General features: G+C 47.6%; 1 protein-coding gene across 1 annotated transcript; it reads left to right on the top strand.

The window, feature by feature from the left end:
- Nucleotides 1-10,174: 10,174 nt before the first annotated feature.
- Nucleotides 10,175-12,346, top strand: C1QTNF2 (C1q and TNF related 2; the record flags this gene model as incomplete). Its single annotated transcript, XM_080627361.1, has 2 exons — nucleotides 10,175-10,415; nucleotides 11,733-12,346. 2 exons carry the CDS (start codon nucleotides 10,175-10,177, stop codon nucleotides 12,344-12,346), a joined length of 855 nt encoding a protein of 284 aa, XP_080483487.1.
- Nucleotides 12,347-20,698: the final 8,352 nt, after the last annotated feature.

Raw genomic sequence — 20,698 nt, 5'->3', positions numbered from 1 at the left:
ATTTCAGACCTCAGTGGAACAGAGGGGAAATTCACTGTGCTTAAGAAAACCTTGCTCAGTGAACAGGTTCACAAACCCAGAATTTCCAGCCTATAAAGTCTTAAAAGTAATTCCAAAGCATTTCAGAATCAGCCTCCGCCCAGCCACTCATCTGCATGGCATGCAGATCTATGCACGGTCCCATGTGCATCACTCTGTCATCTCCCATCACCTCTCCTGTGAGTGGGACTTGTTTTCAGATGCATTTTCAGCCTTTTCACATTTGCACATGCGTTTGTTCTCAATTTTTTATATAAAGCTGGACCTGGAGCTCCACCACCACCTCACAGCAGAGTTTTAACCCATTGCTGTTTTTATCCACAAGCTGCTGCGACGTGTGCTATCAGTGTATTGGGGAGCAGATGCTGGAGCACAAAGGCTGGGATTGACATCACCCATTGCAGTGCCCTGTTAATAGGGCAGCTGTTAGAACAGCAGGAGTGGAGAAGCTGCTTCATGTGAGCATTGCTCCTGGTTCTGCACATCCTCACTGGGAAGGGGTGATGCCATCAGCCCTTGGGCTGCACGAAGCCCAAGCTGAAGGAGGAAAATGATGCCTTCAGTTGGCTCCTGGGTTTCCTCATCTGCCCCTTTGTGCTTTGACAAGTCTTATGCTGGGCATGTGCAGAAGCAAAAGCACTGGGGGGTTTAACACCCAGGAGGCAGCACAGCCCTGCAGTATATTCTGCTGATACACTCGTATTTTCTCAATACTTGAGGAGTGGCTGAAAGACTTAATTTTTAGCCTGTTGTCAATTCTCTGAGAACAGAAAAGCCGACTCTAAAGCAAAATTGTCTGCTTGGGAAGCAGCAGCAGGAAAGAGGATTTTCTCTGTAGCTATTACTTTCTGCACAGACTGTCACTGCTTGCATGCAACATGAGTAATTGTTCATTCATCTCTGGGGTGTGCTGCTTTGCCCTGAAGGTCAGAGGCACTGTACCGTGACATGGGTAAGTGGCATTTGTCACTGGCTATCCTGGCTTGGGCAAATGCTGCTCATGTCCCCAGGTACTGGGATTGCTGCTGATGCTGCTACAGACTAATTCGTATTTGGGAAATATGTAGCATTTTCAGAAGAGTCTTTTCTTGTCCAACTGTGTTGTTAGATACTAAGGCAGGAGCCAATTGTGGCAAATTAGAAAGATTGCTGAGTTTCACTTTGAATTAAAAGGTGCAGGAGACAAAAGAAAAACCCAACCCTAACACATCTGCACTGCGCCTGCTGTGGCTCACTCGTGCTTGGGCTGGTTCCCACTTCCCTCTTCCTAAAATAAGCTCTATTTATTTTTATCTTAATGGGTTAGGACTGCAGTTCCTAAGCAGAGCTAATGGTCTCAAGGGCATCCTTTAGGTTTAAACAGAGATTTGATTCATTTTTATGGGGGCTTTTGGAGAGGGACAATCACTCTCTGAAGACTGCTCACAGACTTCAAACTCCTTTTAGGCAGGGCAATAAAAATCACTCGAATCACCATTCCACACTAAACCAGGAGGCCTGTCGGGCAGAAAAATGCTTTTCCCCTCCCATTAGGATCTGAAAAACACCAACCCAAAGCACCTACACTCATCTTTGAAGAGAGGGACACTTCCTTGCCATTGCCCAGTGCAATGGGGAGGCTGTTATTTCAGGCTGTCTCCAGCTCCTGGGTGAACTGCAGTTAGTTTGGCATTTGCTGAGTCATTTTATTTGGTTACAGTCATTGCTGCAAGGTCAGTATCTGTAACGGTGAAACATATCAGCACTCAGAAAACAAACAAGGGAAGATACTTCCTTGCTGGGATGTGGTCACCCACCTTTGGGCACGTGCGTTTGTTACCCCAAGCACGTGTTCAGGTGATAACACAGCTAAAATTACACCTTTTACTCTGTAGGTGCTGGATGATTCACCTTCCCCTCGCCACATGAACAACAAGCTTCATCTGAAGGATGAACACAACAGAGTGCATGGGCAGGGGCACAGTCTCCTTGCCCAGCCCAGGTGAGGCAGCACCTCTGAGGCTGGTGTGGGGACAACAGAGGGCAGCACGGGCAGGATGGCTTCAGTGCTGAGGAGGGAGCACCACAACGGGCCCCAGCAGTGGGGACCCACCACCCCTTCCGATGTATGACCACGGGGGCCTGTCAAGGTGAGATCAGCCTGAGCCAGCTCCTGCACTGCGGCACTGAGCCGCCTTCCCCATGCTCAGTGGTGAGAACCATGTTAGTCACGGCAGGGAGGCTATTGCTAAAAAGCAGCACAGAAGGGACACGGTCCACTGTCTATCTGAAACAAAATGAACCGAGAATGGAGTCTCAGGGCTGCTCTGTTTCATTGTGGACGGGCAGTTATTTGTTTAACACAGTGTGCTGCCAAGCATGTTCTGTAGCAGAGCGCCTGGGACCCCGGGTGAGCTCGGCGCAGCATTGCAGCACAGACATATTTTCCATCTGCCTGGCAGAAGCTTCCCAGCGCTGCCTCTTCCCACACCACTGAACTAGGTCAGGCTCTTGCTGCCTTCAACACACTGTGGATCTGGGCACAAAATCGCCAGTAACCACAGAACCCCCAGGCACACCTGGAATTGCTTGGCAGGACTGCTATATTTTCAAGCATCATTTCATCCCTGGCCTGTTTCACACCCATCTCAAAGCCCTGGTGCTCTGGCACAGCTGCCATGAGGCAGGTTCGGGATAAGCATAAGAGCTTTTTCTTCCCAACACTGTTAGCATCTGAGGAAACCTCTGTGGCTGCCCAGGCCAATCCAACTGCACTCTGGCAAAGCTCACAGGAAGTTCTCCTCTGGTTTCATAAGAAACCTGGGGCAGGACCTGTGCATATGCAATGCCTTGAGCCTTTTGGCTGACTCCAGCCCCACACACCAATGGAAGAGCCTCTTTAAGAGAACCAGCTTCCTACAAACCTGATAGAAACAGGCAAAGAGTGAGGATTCATACCTGGCTGATAACCAGAGCTGCCCCAGGGAACAACAGTTCTCGGAGCCTGTGTCTGGGCTGTCCCCACCAGTGCTCACTCCACTGCAGGCAGTGGGGCTGGAGGCAGCTCTCACAGGCACACCAGAGCTCTGCAGCCATATGGCAGCATTTCTAAACCAGCCCTTATCCCAGTGAGATTTAAGGCGATGATTGTGTGGGTTTGGGGAGGGGTGTTGTTCAATGGCACTGAACTGCTGTTGGACCATCGGCACAGCACGAAAACAGCCACATGCTTCCTTGCCCAATGTTCCCACTCCTCCCAGAAGCAGCTGAACTGATGACAGCTCACAAACAAGCTGTACACGTACTTCATTTTCACTTTATATCCATTCCCACCATGTTCTGACAGCAAGTGCAGACAAAAGCTTAAAAAACCCCACAACAACTCCGATAAGGATGAACTCTGGCAGAGTCAGGAATGACACGTCCAGCGTTCCGCAGCCAGCTGATAATCTGCACTGAGCAGAAAATACTCCCTGGCTGGAGAGCAGCAGGGCAGGATCTCAAGCACTGCCACCGAGCACACGCCCATCCCAAGCCCTGCACAGGATCCTGGCTGGGCAGAGCAGGATCCATGCACCCACAACACTCACAGGCTGCAGCTAGGAGCACCAGCGCCCTGCTCTGCATGGGTGACAATAGCCCCAGGGCCATGGCTGCCCTCCCAGCAGGATGACAGGTCCCCTATCACCTCTCATGCTGCCAGCCCAGGCACCCATCAGACCATGCTGTACCTCTGGGTCATCTCACAGCTCCTGCCTGGGCTGTCCCCATCAGCCACTTCAAAAGACCAGTCTGGTCCATACCAACCCCAGCAGCATCACAGAGCATCCTGCAAAGCTGGGAAGGAGGGAAGGGGTGGGCAGGAAACTCTTCACCCCCAGTCTGTCACTCTGCACCTCCCCAGGGAGGGAAGCACCATCAATTTTGAGAGTTTGAAAGGCAAACCTTTCCAACCCATTTTAAAACCCATTTAAACCCAAAATCTGGGTTAATGGGTTGGTATAAGCTGGGATATCAACATCATGACTTGCTGCAGCAGAGAAACAAGAGGATGGGTATTTACTGCAACTCAATACTGTGTTAGCAGAGCTAAAGCTGAGCTCTGACTTCAGTCACTGCTTCTGGTTTTACTGCCTTACCTCAAGCAACTGCTAGGGGATTTGTAATTACTTTGCAAGCTTAAAACAAAATTCTAACCCTTTCCAAAGCCAGAAGCATTCCTGCCACCCCTATGGCAGTGTCTCCATGTTCTGTCTCGCACATCCACCTGTAGCAGTGGGACTTTGCTCTCCAAATTCACATTCGCAAAGATGCTGCTTCACAACCTCCTTTAATTCAAGCCTGGAATGATCTGCCATTACCTGTTTGTCTAAATTGTTTTAGAAGCGAGTTTCCACCCTTAGGACAAGGCTTGCTCTCCTTGCTAATGCTTCAGGATCAAGCACCAAAGTTTTTCCCTAGTTTGATGTCCATTACCCATCCCCTTATGAATTCTGTTTGTGCCGGCAGCAGCTACAGCAGAGAGGGGCAGAATCAGTCAGAAATGATCCAGGGAACTCCTGAGCCTTTCACACAAGGAGAGAGAGAAAGGGAAAAGCTCCCCAAGCATCAAGAGCTTCCCAGCCATATGTGCGTAAAAATTTCTCCCTGTGCCACGTGACAGAGGAAGAGGCGCAGACCCATTACACAATAATAAAAATATGCCTTTGGCAACGTTGAGGCAGAACCTGGCGCTGCTGCAGGAAGCCCGCAACCCGCACAAAGAGGAGTGAAACCTTAAAGAACACAGACCGAGGTCAATACCGCAGACCCCTCGAAGGACGCTGCTGCGGCCGGACGGGGGTCGGGCTCTGCAGCAAAACAGCTGCTTAAAGCCGAGTGGTTTCCAGCGCCTGTCAAGATCTCACTGAAGGCATCAGCCCTGGTGAGTAGATTCACTTTGCCTTTTGTTTCTTCCCCTCCCTCCTCTCAACCTTAACTTCGAAAACTGACCAAATAAGGTCTAGATCATTGAGCATGCAGGTTTCCAACGCCTGCACAGGAATCCATAACGGCAACACTCACCACTTATAGAAGTACTCGAGGAAGAAAACGTTCCTCAGTGTTTTGCTGGGAGCACCCACCCCGTACAGCCAAAACCACAGCCTCTCCCTTTGCTCTGGTTCCAATCAGAAGGTTCTGTAACAGGGCTTTAACTCAGGCTGAGAGGTTTGCACAGGCACCCCCGGCTGCCTAAAGCGTGGACGGTGATGCAGGTTCAGGCACAGAAGATGCATCGCTCTCCTTCATCTCCTTTGGCATTGCTCTGTGCAATAGCAGATAACAGATCAAACGCGTATCTGATATAACTACTTCACTGACTTGTATCAAAAATAAAATACACTCATTTCAGCTGCTGTAACCAGCAGCACACCTCATTTTATCTACATCAGCCCCATGTGCCCAAGAGCTCTTGTGCTTCTACCTCAGGGACACTGCAGGGCAACCACCAGAGCCAAGAATTAGGCTCACAAGGGATAATGATTACTTTGAAGACTAATTAGGACACCTTGAGGTATGCTGGGAAATTGTGAAGTAGGAAGATGGTTGTTCTGTTTAAGTCTCTTAAAGAGTACTGAAAGGAAACAGTAGAATGTCACAGTTACTTGTTTGCTGCTGGGTCCCCTCTCAGGCTATCAGACTATCATCCTCCATTCCTCTGCACAGCAATTCCCCCACTCTGTCTCCTCTCCCCTTCTGTGCTTCTCCTCCCCATGGGCATGCACACACCATCACTGCATGGCACGGTTTGACTTCCCTGGCCAAAAATCACCACCCAGCCACTGCACATGCCTCCAAACCAGCCCCAGAGCAAGCCCTCAGGGATTTTCCCTCTCATGGGAGTTCAGACCAGCTGACCTGTAAGCACCAGAAAGTACAACTGATCCTTTGCACTTTCATCCCGTTCTTACAGGCAAAATTGTCACAGACACACCTATTTGATGCATACACATCTATAGAATTGGCCTGGCTTCTGAAGTGGGTCAGGAAGCAAAACTGTAGCAGGGCTGGGATAAGGGTGGTTGCACTGGGACTTGCAGGAGGCATGTGGAACAGGGATGTCCTGGTAGCCAAAGCCATAGGGGAGATATGGCAAGAGGTGTGTCCCCCTAGGTTCCTGCCTGTGAGGCCCCTCAGCAGCAGCAAGCATGCCCCCAGGCTGCAGTGGCCTTGAGAAGCAGGAGCTGCAGGTCAGGACTGCCTCAGGGCCCAGACATTTGCAGCACAGTTTGGAGCCTCTCCCCTCTTTCTCTGGGTGAGGTTTGATCAGCTGTGATCAGAACATGAGGTCTCAGCCAGGGTCTACCTAGCAACTGGGAGCTCAAAGGGTCTTTCCTCCAAGACCCTCAGAGCAACTCACTGCTGCCCATGACCATCACGCGCCCACCACGAGCTGCATCATCTCATGAGCCCAAGGGCTGGGTCTTCTTCAAAGCAAACTAGAAAGCACTACTGCTGCTAAATACTTCAGAAGACATAGTTTCAGAGTGACTCAATAGATATTTTTAAGTATTGGGAAGAAAAGCATTGAGATCTGATCTCACCGAGGGAGAAGCACTTCACACATGAAAGCCCAAGCTCAGCACAAATGCACTTGATAACCTGAAGCAATCCTTAGTGCTGCTGCAAGCTCTGCTGGGGAGAAGCTGTAGTCCTAAATCTGGCCAGCCATGCCTATGTTGCAGACACCAAAGCTAGAGCTTATGTGAAGCTGGTCCAGCCTTTTTTCCCATACTGAAATCTGCGCTCAATACCAGGGTGCTCTGCCCCAGTGCTGAGGAGCTGGACACTTGTATTTCAGCAGCAGGTCCCTTTCCTACAGCCAACTCCCAGTCCCTGTGCTCAGACAACACAGGGTCTGCTCTCCTCCCCTCCACCACGTCAGTGCTTGTAACCCCCTGGGCATAGCACACGCTCCCACACAACAAGCATCAGTTCTGGCCAAAAAGTCTCCAAAGCCCTATTAACAAAGACATTAATTGTCCTTAGAAAAGGAAGACCTCAGCTGAAAGCAGGCTGCATGGCCTCCAGTGCCAGGCCTGCCGCCCATACTGCCAAGAGGAAAGATGCTGATCTGTTTCCAATTTGCTTTTTGGAGCTCATCAGTAGTTCTACATCGAGGAGCAATTTTCCTTTTAAGGTGGAACAGCATGAGGTTTGTTTTCTTTCAAAGAGATTTCTTTAAGAGGTTATTTATAGATCCTCTTGTGAATGTGACTGTGCTTTGCATCCCACACACTGCTGTGATGTGGGATGAAATGTTCTTGTGGAGCCATTAATTAACATGGACTCGGGAGCTATGTCAGAGCATGGATCCAGGTAGTCCAATATTCCCCATCTATCCCAGTACCAGTACTACTAACTTCCCAGCCGCGAGGCATTTTGTGTTTGCCACTTTTATCCCATCAGGTCAATTAGCTTGGTTGTCTGAAGGTAGAAGTAGTACTTACGGTAAGAACCATTAAAAGAAGGAGCTGCCCTTCTGCCCCGTGCTCCCTCTTGCCTGTTCTTTCTCTCCATGAAGCAGTCCCAGCTTTTTTCCAGGTTATGCTCCACAATGGCATTTTTCCTTGCCACAATTCTCAGCGTCATCCACCTCCAGACGCCTCTCACTTCCACCCCATTTGAGGTGGTTACTGGGAAGCAGAGACACAGCTTTCCTTGGGACCTCCCCAGTCCTCATGCATTTTACCATTTTGTTTCCCTTTCCATGAACTGAGAAGCCTTTGTTCAACTGTCCATATTAACACTGGCTGGTGATTTCTCTCTCACAAGGCCATTAAACTGACACCTTTCACCAGCAGCAAGTAAACTGAGGTATAAGGAAAGCAAAAGAGCACTGAAGAACAAAATGGCTTAACAGCCAAATCCAGCCTGGTGATCTGTTCTGCATTTCCCACTCCTCTGCATGTTCTTAATTATACATATCGCAGAACTGAGGGCTCCCACTCAGCATTAGTATGTAGCACACTGCTCACTGGATGTGGAGCATGTAATATGCATTTCCACCCTCTTCAGGAGCCAGTACCAGGATAAGAGTGCTAAGACCAACATGAAATTTATACAATACTTTAAGAATCTCATTTCCAGTGCAGGAGATAAACATAATATTGCTGGGGAGATGCTAAAGCCTCACAGTATTTGACGTAACGCCAGGCAGGACCTCTCCTGACCAGAAGACCACAAACAAACTGAAAGGCAGGGATATCCCAGCTCATCTTCTGTTTCATCTGTTTAACTCCAAATTTGCTTCAGCACCAAAGCTTGAAGATATGTGTGAGAGGCAGTTTTCTTGCTTCGCAATCATCACTTATATTCTGTATTTCATTAGCAGGACTTCAGGAGGTCCCTTCCTACCCAGACTGTTCTATGATTCCATGTGATAAGAAAGCCCATGCAAACTGATGATTCTTGTAAAATATTTAACCCCTACCATTAGAAGTAGCTGTAATAAGGGAAAAAACTAAAAGGAGTCTTTTCCAACAAAGAAGAGTGCACACCTCTTCGCCCTGGGGTAGGAGTTGTATCAAAGCAATACATAGCTAATTCCTCTTTTAAAAAGAAAATCCTTTGGCTTTAGCATGATCTCTCCTAATCAAAAAGCTATTATGCAAACAGTGAACCAGCCACAGATCTGTATGGGACAGTTTTAGATTTCATGTCTCATTTCTCCAAGGGATACTCCAGCTACAGAAGCGGAAAAAAAGGAATCAGGCCAGGGGATGCCTTTCATCACCCCACCAGCTTGTTTCCATATTCATACAGCTGGAGAAGAGCCCGACTCCATGAGCCCATGGTCAGTACACACCAGGGAGCACCAGCCCTGCTGGGAAGCTGGTGGCTGTGGCCATAACCTCCCTCACCAGCAAAGCAAAGGGAGAAGAAAATCCTCAGCCTAGGCATGGGGAGGCCTTCTGTTCTGGGGAGGGGATGGCAGGAGCACCTTTACCCAGGGGCAGTCAGAAACCGATACTGTATAGCGGAATGTACTTTTTTTCCACTCTATCTGTAGCCATGTGCAGAACCCTAATTCTATTTTAAACATTTCTAATACCCAGAGCCTCAGACAGGTCATCCATGAAGATGGGCCCTTGTCAATCAGCCTGATTTTGAGCATCTTCTCCAAGCTGCTGATGCACCTGAGCAATATTTCAAGATGCATTGGAGTTACTCAGGAGATGCACATGGAGCATAGCTACTTGCAAACCACTCCATGCACAGACATCCAGAGGGATATTTTACTATATAATATCTGCTCTGCATCATTAGCCTCTTCATGGGAATAGCTTTATTCCAGAAATTATTTTCTATTTATCTCCCCACCCAGGAGCGAAGTAAGACAAGCCCCAGAGGCTCAGCCTCCCACTGTGAATGAAGGTTCCAAAAAAGCCCTTGGCATTTGCTATACTTCAAGCAGTGGCTCACTTTACAGAGCCAGGAGACCAACACTGGCCAGGGTTTTAACAGTTACCTATCTTTCCAAGGTGAATGGTAGTAACAAAGAAAGACGGAGCTATTGCCACCCCAGAGGCAGCTCAGCACAATGAGAGATTGAAAACCCATTGGTGGGGCTGGTCCTAGCTGCAGGGGCAGCTGCACCCCAAAACCAAGCCAGACTTGGTGGGTGATTCAGCTGCAGGTTGTGCAGTGCTGTGCAGATAAGCTGTGATGAAGGACAGGACATTTTATGCTAGCTAAGAGGCTCAATGTGCACTGCCAGGCAAAACACAGTAAGGACTGCCTTGGCCCAAAGCCTCCACAAGCCTGTCTTCTAAATCATAGAATGGTTTGGGTTCGGAAGGGACCTTAAAGCTCATCCAGTTCCAACTCGCTGCCACGGGCAAGGACACCTTCCACTAGGCCAGGTAGCTCCAAGCCCCATCCAACCTGGCCTTGACCACTGCCAGGGATGGGGCATAAATTCAGCCCTGCATCATGCTATGGGTTTTGTGCTTGGTAAGAAACCCCAGCTGCAGGACAGGTCTCACTGAGGAGGTTTACAACAAATTATCTCCTATTTTCATGCAAGTCCTGGTGGAGGGGACACCTCCGTACCCACACGTGCTGGATACCATCCACAACAGCCACATCCCATCTCCTTTTTACAGGCTGCACCATGATCTCTGCTGTCCTCCTCCTGTGGACTGTGCCTTGTGTGGCAAACCATATCCTGGGGGGCTTGGCCAAGGGAGTTCTGCAGGAAGGTACCCAGCTGGCGTGCAGCCTGCCTGGCCCCCCTGGGCCACCTGGCCCTCCTGGTGCACCCGGGGCTCCAGGGACGGTCGGCAGGATGGGATTCCCAGGCAAGGATGGAAAGGACGGCAAGGATGGGGATAAAGGCGAGCACGGAGATGAAGGTAATAGAAAAGCACTTCTTAACACAAGGGTAACATGTAAAAGCAATACTGCAACAGCCCAGTTAACAGCAACACATCACCCCAAATCTGAGCCCCAGCACAGACAACTTCTCATAGGAAACTTCTAGAAATTTCCACTCTCCCCCCTCCTACATCTCACACTTGTCAGCTCCTGCCTGGGGGTTTCAGACTTGTATTATTTGCAGATAGCATCTTATTGCTGTACGCAATTCCTATCAGCTTCATTTTGTTATGAAGTAACATTTTTCCTGTTCTGATATATGCTGGCTAGACAAGACAAAGTGGTGGTCTCTGACTCCTGCTCTCAAGCAGAACAAAGTCAGGTGAAAAAATCAAGCACTTGCTGCCCAGAGCACTCTAGCTGGGTGACAGACACTGCTCTGACCATGCTGAATCTAAATCAAAGCAAACAATCACCCTTATTTAATCCAACAACCGTTTAAATCCAGCCTTACAGTCAGCAAGCTTCGGGACCAGTTGTGGTGAGAACAGAGTGATTTCCCATTGCCACACTAGAGTGCACTCCTGATTCAGCATAGCATCAGCACACCAAAGCTGCATCTTATTCTCTTCTCCCACCCCCAAAACTGGGAATCTGGAGAACAGGTTTCCACCCACAGCTGCATTTAACTCTTGTCTTGCTGCAGCAGCAGCTCAAGAGATAGGGTATAAACCCCCATGAATTTGTCTTATATCAGGCCACACCACAATCAGCAGTTTCAGCATCACTGCGACAGCACAACTTGCTTCCCATCTCAAGGCAGTCCCTGCACTGTATGTCCTCTGGTTCATCCCCCACATATGTCAGGCTTTTTACTACACCTAGATGCTTTGTTGGGTTTTTTTAACACCAGATTAATGTTAAATATAAAAACAAAAAAAAACCCAAAAAAATTAAAATAAAAGAGACAGGCGATGAAAGTATTCCATCTGCTCAAAGCTGGGTTCCAAAAGCTTCACAAACCTGTCCCACTCATGAAAAACCCCAAACATTTAAAGCTTGTTCTTGGCTAGCTCTATAATTAATTACTCCCTTTTCTCAAGTGAGCCATATAATTGAGCCAGCATTTTGGTCCCTAAGAAGGACCGCCTGTCCTGCTCTCAAATCCCATTGTTATCATGCCAACTACCTACCTAACAGCTCTGAGAGATGCCTCCCTGGTGGTATTTCATTGGGATTCTCACCAGTAAGGTTTTCCTCCTAAATGAAAATATACAGTTGGAATGACACAACCTCTTTCCACTTGCCGTATTGACTCTTCCACTGAAAGACTTACAAGGCTGTTTATCTTCTAGGTCCACAAGGCAGAACAGGAAACCCTGGCAAACCAGGCCCAAAGGGGAAAGCAGGAGCTATTGGCAAGGCAGGCCCACGAGGGCCCAAGGGTTTAAAAGGTAATCCTGGAAAAAATGGGGCCCCAGGTAAAAAAGGGCCCAAAGGGAGTAAGGGTGAGACTGGACTGCCAGGACCCTGTACTTGTAATGCAAACAAAGCCAAGTCTGCCTTCTCTGTAGCAGTCTCAAAGAGCTACCCAAGAGAAAGGCTGCCCATCAAGTTTGACAGGATCCTGATGAACGAGGGAGGACATTACAATGCTTCCAGTGGGAAATTTGTATGCAGCATCCCAGGTATTTACTACTTCACTTATGATATCACTTTGGCTAACAAACATTTGGCCATTGGCTTGGTCCACAACGGGCAGTACCGGATCAAGACTTTTGATGCAAACACTGGGAACCATGACGTTGCCTCTGGATCAACCATCCTTTCTTTGAAACAGGAGGATGAGGTATGGCTGCAGATATTTTACTCAGAACAAAATGGGCTCTTTTATGATCCTTACTGGACAGACAGCTTATTTACTGGCTTCCTGATATATCCTGATCAAGATTATCTCAATGAAATATGAGAAACTAACCTGTGGGAAAAAATAGGAAATGCATGAGACCTCAGTCCAGCAAAGTGTAGCCTGTACATGGACATGAGTGGAATTAGTATACAATTCCACATTTTTGGCGCTAGCAGCCTGTATGGGCTATTCAGATATTCACTTAATGTCATCAACTGGCCCACAGGGTACCAGGACCAGCAGGACTCACCTTTCAGCAGCCTCATGAATCTCTCAGTCTCAAAGACACCCAATGTGTTTTCTCAGATTTCAGTCTCCATGTACCAGCACTGGAGTCCTGCATCTAGTTACTCTGCAACATGCCATGGACATGTAACTCACATACTGGTGCTGAATGTTTTATTATAGTATTATTATGAAGCCTGGAAACCAACAACTGTCTCCTAAAGGCTAAGCTCAGAAGTGCCATTGATGCTAGAGACCGTATCACTGCACCTCCTCCCCCTACACCCTATAATAGTAATAAACCCTTTTTAATACAGCGTTACACTTTACTAGCTACTTAAGAGTCAGGAAGTCGTCAGCTAAAGTTATAAAAGTAAGAGTAGCTCTCAGCCTCATCAAAGCAGCACTGATAAGCAAAGGCATCTGGTCAAATAGGAAATGACACAAAAGAGCTCTCATTTTTAAGGTTAAAGGTAAGACTCCTCCTAAGACACAAGCTGCTGCACTGAGCATCACTGGTGCTTCTCAGATTTCAGCCTCCATGTACCAGCACGGGAGTCCTGTGTCTGGATTCAGACAGTCTTTGATAAGCCACAATCAGAATCTAAACTGGACTGCGCAAGTCAACTACCCACGGGCTTCTGAGCCACAGTGGATTATGGACTTTACAGATCAATTTTACAAGTGAAAATATCTGCATATTTTTTGTGGACTACAGTAACTGTAGTTGCCTTTAACTGTAACTGTTGTAGCTTACAAAAATCTTCTCAAGTACATTTTATAAAATAAAGCTGAACAAAAGTACTGCTGGAATCATCTTGATGTTTATTAAAGTGGCTTCCCAGAAGGCATTTCAAAACTGTGTTACAGATTCCACAGACACTGTTAGGTTTAGGGATGGATTTTGTAGGAGCCAGAGCAATGGCAGTATTCCCTTCTCCAGCCCAGCCCAGCAAGCTGGGGAATGCATAGGGTTTTCTGCTCTCTGTGCCAGAAACCTGCAAGGTGGAAGAATAGGATGTGTGCATTCCCCTAAAGCTGCTAACCCAGATGGCAAATGTCCTTTCCCTGACAGTGGTTGCTCAGATAATTTATTTCTTTCTCCAAAGTGCTCTCATTTCAGGCTGCCCTGGGCTGCATCTGCAAGCAGCTTCCCAAAGGCAGCAGCAGTTCAACAACTGTGTTTCTCCTTCATGCCAAGCCCCTCACTCCCACCCTGCCAGTCCAGTGAGGGAAGCACTCACTTTTTGGCTGGGCTGAGGTGCACACAGGTTTCTGCACAAATACAGGTCCCTCAGCAGCTGTGCAATGCTAGGGGCAGCTCAAGGGAGGTGGTGGGACACATAGGAGGATGTTGCATCTCTACAGCACCACCCAGCTGTGGTGCACCCAAAAGGGAAATTACATAGTACAGCTTTAATTAGTCACTGCTGCCAAAATACAGATCTTGCTTCTCTCCTCATTCTTCCCCTTTGATTCACTGCATTATCCATTCCCTAAAGTGAGTATTTTTTGGGGGGGAAATAGGGGTGGTTTTTATTATTATTGTTTGGGTTTTATTTGTATTCAAGTTAGTTCTCTACTGATTTTGAGCTGAACCCCTTGGCACCAGGCAGATACCAGAGCTGGAAGAGCACCACAGGGGGATAAGGCTGAGGAGGGTGGAGAAGAAGCAGCAGTGAGCAATTAGATCAGCTCAGCCACTCAGTCTTCCCTTATCTGCAGGGAAGGCCCCAGCAGGGAGCCTCTTCCTCCCAGTGTCAGCCCTCTCAAAGAGACACGAGCTGGTTTCACCAGATGAGAAGCAAGAGACATTATTAACTGTCTGGCAGTGTCCTTTTTATTCTAGTGAAAAGGAAAACCTGTAAATGAGTCTTTGAAATCTGGTATATCAAAATGCAAGTTATAAAGAACCACAGCTCCCCACTGGGAGCTCAGTGCCATAGCACTTGCTTTCAATCTGGGCTGCCAGGTCCTTCCACAGGAGCAGCACAGGCTGCTGGCCCCAGCCTCCTCTTGTCCCCCTGGGAACTGCCCTAGCCACCCCTTGGGTCACAGTGCTGCCCTCTGTGCTGCACAGCTCAAACCTCAGCCCCAGGCACCTGCTGCCTCCAAGCAATGGGAAACCCAAACTAATAAATCAAAGCAGGCAAGAGGGAGTGGAACAGCTTCTACAGATTGTTTAACCTCCCATGGGGCTGAACACATTTAAAGATACATCGTAAGTATTGCTGTGAAAGAGGCGTGAACGTTCGATGTGATACATGTGGGTTCTTGCACAGATTGCTCTGAAAAAGATGGATTTCATCTTACAATGCCGTAAAAGCAACTTGAAGGCTGAACAAAATGTCTCCACTCAGCCCAATCCTGCACAAAGATTCATCTCAAGCAGCTCCCTTCACCCTGCCTCACCCAGGAGAGGAGGGAGGGATGGGCAGCTGGCAAGCTACAGTGTGCCTGGGTCACTACGTGGTCAATCACTGAAATGTTTAAGGGAGAGGGAATCCCACACAAAACTCAAAGTGACTGGCTCAGACTTTGGAGAATTCTAAAGCACCACATTCTGGCTTGCCTCTGCATCTTCAGGCTGCATCCTGGTTTGTGCTGCCATTATCCCCCAGCCAAGCAGTTACTTACTTTGTTTTAAACTGAAACTGAGATTTACATAAAGTATCTTTATTCCAGAAACATAAATTTCTGGAAATTCACCAAGTAATGAGCTGTGGTTTTCACAGCCAAGTTGTGCCTCAAGAGAGCACTGCTCCCACACAGGCTGCTCGCCTCAGCCCAGGCAGCTGCCTGCACCTCCGGCACAGCAGGAGAAGAGCTGGGAATGGTGGTAGCTGGGCAAGCACATGGGCAGATGTCACCAGGAAGGCAGGATGAAAGTCCTGGCTGAGCAGGACACCATCCACATCTGCCAGACCTTATGCTGCAGCATCCCCCTTTGCCGCCAAGTGTCAGAGCTGCCCTTTGCACCATGTTTTGGTACAAATGCGTCCCTTCTGGACATTCAACATGACAGGACAGGGAGGCAAGGAAAGGCAGGAGCATCCACCTCCAGTGTTCAATTTGCCAGAGAGAAAAGGCTCAGCTGGTGGCTCATCAGAGACTAGGATGGACCCAGCTGTGAACACACATACCTGCTCAGGTCCCCTCCAAAGCAGAGAAGGATTTCTCTACCAAAGGAGCTTGTCTTGACTCCCACAGAGCCTTCTCCATCCCACATCCACCCCCACTTCCTTGCAGCACCACACTTCCAGCTCAGGCACAACTCTGATTTCACACTGCCTGAGCACTCTGCGCAAACATCTGCAGAGTGGGAAGCGCTCAGCATTGGATGAACTCAAAGACAGCTCCTGCCTGGTGCAGCTTCTGACTGCTTAGCTCAGCCCCCCCCAGAGCCCTTTTCCATCCCTTCAGGGTTGGTTTGCACAAAAGGACCTCAAGGCTTTGGAGGGGTTTTAACCCTACATTTCAATGCTAGCAACAAAAAGAAAATAACAGATATTTCACTATGGAAAATTAACATTAACCATTGACTTGGTACACAGTGTCTGGAAAGCAACGATGTGATGTCACAGCTGGAAGCTGTGCTGCCTCACTAAGTAGCACCACGTCCCTGAGGACCATGCTATGGCAGGCCCACATTATAATGTATAACATCACACAGCCCTGGGGCCACATGGCTGCTGGTGGCTCTCTGCACCATACCCACTGTCCCACCTCCTGGCAGCCCCTTCTCACTGCCAGGGGCTACTTCAGCACTTGAAACAAGCCATATCCAACAGCAGAAACTGGAGTTACCTCAGGACAGCACAAGCACAAGAGGCACAGCTCCCCATGCCACACTACAGCATTGCTGTAACCCCACAGCAGCCCTGTCATTCCTCCCTGTGTTTTTCAGCAACTCTATGCAGGAAAGGCCATGTCCCCTGGTGCTTGATATGCAGGTCAAGAAGTGAAAGCCTCCAATAAGGAGGGGTATGTTCACAGAGTTTCTAATTTCCACATCAACCACGAGTTAAGAGGAGAAACAAGGAAACGAGTGCTCAGAGCAGGAAGGATCAGGGATGAGGGGATGATGTGGTTCAAGGGGAAATTCATGGAGGGGGCTGGCTAGTGCCTCATGTTAACTCTCAGGCAGAATGCTCAGATGTTTCAGGCTACTGGGCAGCAACAGGCTCATGAACCTTCCCTGGGGCTCTCAGTGTTCCAAGGCAAGACTCAGCAGAGAGCAAGGAAATGTGACCATTTAAAAGTCTTTGAATAAACCAGGCTCTTCAAGCTACACAGAAATGCAACAATATTTTATTAAACCCTAAAATGCTATCTGCAATACTGCTCTTTCCTTGCACTGTCTCAGGCTGAGTCTGGCATGGCTACACACCCAGCAGCAGCTCACTGGGGTTAAAGCCTTCATATCAGCCAGGCTTAATAATTAGTTTCCAAGGACAGTCCTTATCCTGTAGTATTGTCTAAATGAAAATAACAGTTGTACATAGCTTGTTTCTACTAACAGCAAAGGAAAGCAGGTTGAAGCTTTCCAAACCCATGAGCCCCACATGGAAGGTACAGCCCTGCTCTCAACCCTGCCATCTGTGGGGGCAAAGAACGCCCCTGCCTCTCTCTGATCAACTTGGTAATGGGTCTGTACTAAGCCTAATCCAGCAAAGCGAGGGCACATCTCACAGCATCCTCCCCTGGGTGTTTTTTTTACTAATAGATCAGGCCCTCTCTGCCCAGCCCCACCAGTTCTGGCTTTTAGGAGGAGCAGGACAAGCAGACTTAGGCACAACTCCACAAACCACATCATTCCAGTTTAATGCTGCTGAAGGAAAATGTCTTCCTTACCTCTTGCTGCTCAAAGCTGGGCCTCCTTGCTTTGCACCGATATGTCTCTCTAAACATTGCAGAAAACCAACCTAAGAGAAAAACTAAGTTCAGTAAAATAAGCCATGTAACAGAAACACACAAGAAACAATAGAGGGCAATAGAAAGTATGGAAGAACATAGAGGAATAGGGTTAAAGAAGCTCTTCCTCCTTATCAACAAAACATTACTACACTGTACAAGAGCACTCAAATTGGCTTAAATAATGCTCAAGCTGTTGCTGAGCATTATTTAGCTTTGGGGCCCTGGTGAAATGAGAGGCACCTGGGTAGTGGCAAGTTGGGCTGCACACCTGGGGGAGGAGAAGAAGCAGTATCCCTGAGGGGTGCTGGGCTTTATGCTGGTATGAAGTGGTCCCTGTTTTCACCAACCTCTTTGCTGGGTGCAAAAGAAGCTCCTTTCTACCTTTGGTAGCAGGTGGGGTAGAGGGGTGAATATATGCACAAGTGGCTTCTTGGAGTATATTCCTGATGTATACAGCCTACCTTTCAGGTGCACAGGCATGAGTAGGTGCTGCCTGTGTTACACCTGAGACTCGACTAAAAAGCCTACGTTTCCTACCCAGGCTCAACTAAGAGTAGCCCAGCTCCTTGATGACACAGCAGCAGCCTCTCTCTGTGCATGGGGCTGTCTGTTTACCCCCACATTTCCACTGCATTGCTTCCCTAACTGACTGCCTGTCTCCTCTGACGCCTTTGTGTTAGCCAGTAAGATAGGGGTTTGCCATATGAGCCACTTGTGGTCACTTTGCAGTTGGTATTCTCTGCTATTTTCAGACTTTTTTCGTGCCTAAAAGCAGTTTTATTGCCCCAGCACCCAGAATGGTAGCACTAGTGGTAAAGATGTTAACTTGCTCAGTTAAACTGGTTTTTAAGGGTAAACATTGACAATTCTGTTAACTTACAAATTCAGCTTCACCAGTGAGTTTCACTGACTCTGCCCCTCTGCCTTGACTTGCTAATGATGAAAAATAATATAAACCTTCTCGGAGTGAACATAAACTCTATGCAAACCTGCTTTCGAAATGTCCATGGAATTTTACCTTTATGTCAGTCTGACATTCAAAACACTTGAAAATGAAATCAACACAGTTCTGTTGTGGCTAAAGCCTGGTTTTTAACCCAAACTTTACCTGTTATATCAGAACCTAATGACGTTTTGACTGATCCTGTTTGGATGAAAAGGATATACTGTAGCTGCAGTCAGTTTTCACAGTATCAACCAGATAATGATAATGTCTATGTGCTGCTCACTTGACTATCAAAACAGCTCTGGATACCCTGGTTTATGTCCATGGCCTTGCAGACACTCCCTCCTTTGGAATAGGGCAATTCCAAGGTTCAAGGCTATGTCTGAGCTCTTATCAAGTCTAGAATTACTACTCTAATTTGTTAGTGTGAATATTTTATGATATCAAAGACACTGTTTGAGACTGCTAACAGCCATGCTGCAGAAAGGAAAACATTATTTGTTTTCACTTTTAATATCAATGCAGTTACTGAAGGAAACTTCTGATACATCAGAATTTGTTTTCAGATGGAATGAGTGAAACACATGGACCACATTCTGGAAAAACAAAATCTTTTGGCTGCACAGTTAAACCCAACATCACATGGAACAGTTTTCTATTTCACGTGGAATCTCCAGATACTTTTTTATTAATTCAGATTTAAGAAATGCAAGAGCTTTAAATCAATAGATGCAGTGGACATGAGGCTCTGCAAATCCATTCCATGTTCATATTATTGAAATTTGATTTCAAAGAACTGACACACTTTCTTTCAAATAATATTATTGGTTTGATTTACACTGTAAAAAATAGAATTATTGCTATCAGAAATGTATATAAAAGCTGCTACAGAAAATTGATGTATTATTGTATGAACCATGATTACTTGTAAAGAAATGCTCTGGCTGTTATTCAACAAAACAGTTAAGCACATGCCCAGTTTTAAGCAAAAAACCAAGATATCTTTTTCTCTGCCTTAATGCAAGGCACCAAAGTGCTTTGTTTAAGGGTTCCAGGATGTGCTTAAAAGAAAACAAGGGAAAATTATTTCTGATGGACACTTGGTGGCAGCTTTTATCTGCAGGCTTAATAGCTGCTGCCACTTAACTTTTATAGCAAGGCCAAGCCAGCAAAGATGGGACTATAAACAACTGGGGTATGTCTTCCGGGAAGATCTGGTCAACAACTTTCTTTGATCACAAAAATATTTTCCTAGGAACACTAAAATCAACACAAACATTTGACTGGAGCAGCAGATTTTTGTTGTTCCTTTCCTTTAGGAAATCAACAGAGAAAATGTAGCTCTTTAAATGGGAAAGTTGTTCCTAGGCCTGCTAACATTCCTTGTGAACATTTTTCATCCTTTCTGGGTCAGTAGTGAGATTTGGGTATAAAACAGGTTCTGTGGTGATTGTTTTGGCACCTGGAATTGCTAAGTGAGAAGTGCTGAGAATGACTTGTTGGAATATTTCAGTTTAGTCTGCTGCAGTGTCCACTGAACGATACAGATGTTCCTCAAAGGGCTGGGAACTGTAGTGCCTGGTGGTTTCTCAGGCTCTTTGGTTTAAAACTTGGAATGGATGAGGGTTCTTTAGCTCCCAGGGCAACACAGTGACTGATGCCCAGTCTGGAAGCTTTAGCCAGGCTGAGCTGCAAGGGAGACCCATGCATCTTCAGGTTCTGTTGCAGCACAGCAGGGTCCTGCTGTAGCCTGTGCTGTGTGCTGCTGTGTAACAGGGATGCGACCTGTCCCAAAGACACGAGATGTGGGTTACATAGGGAATGTGAGGGAGTGTACCCCCACTTCAGTCCCAGCTCAGTGTCTGCACAGGACAGTTGTTTTCTGGCACTGTGAGACCTTAGCAAACCTTGACATGTGGCCCGAAAGGGAGTCCTACCGAACCTCAAGCTCAGACATGAGCTAGCACTTCTGTCTATAGATTTCTGTCAGCTTAAGGCAGGGCATCTTGTGTTGGGAATCATAAACCAAGGAAAAAGTCAATCTCTTCTATTGACTCTGAGGATATTTATTGAGTATTCAGTCTTTGTGACTGGGACAAGTTTTACATTCCATTTTCTCTGGCCGTTTTGCATGCACTGCCCTTTCCGGTGCAGCCAACAGCGACAGACCCAGGTCATCGCTCCGGCGGGTCTGCTCTGCCCTGACTCTCCCCGGTCCGGTCCGGTGCCGCGGGGAACAGCGCAGGTGTAACCGCCGCTAACGGCCGCTGGCGCTGAGGGCGGAAGGACGTGCTTGTCCTCGCGCGGGGCAGCCGGCCGGTTGT

The sequence above is a fragment of the Psittacula echo genome (genome assembly GCF_963264785.1).
Source record: "Psittacula echo genome assembly, chromosome: 11".
NCBI lineage: Eukaryota > Metazoa > Chordata > Aves > Psittaciformes > Psittacidae > Psittacula > Psittacula echo.
Note: the sequence above shows the minus strand (reverse complement) of the source record. Positions and strands in the feature narration are given on the sequence as shown.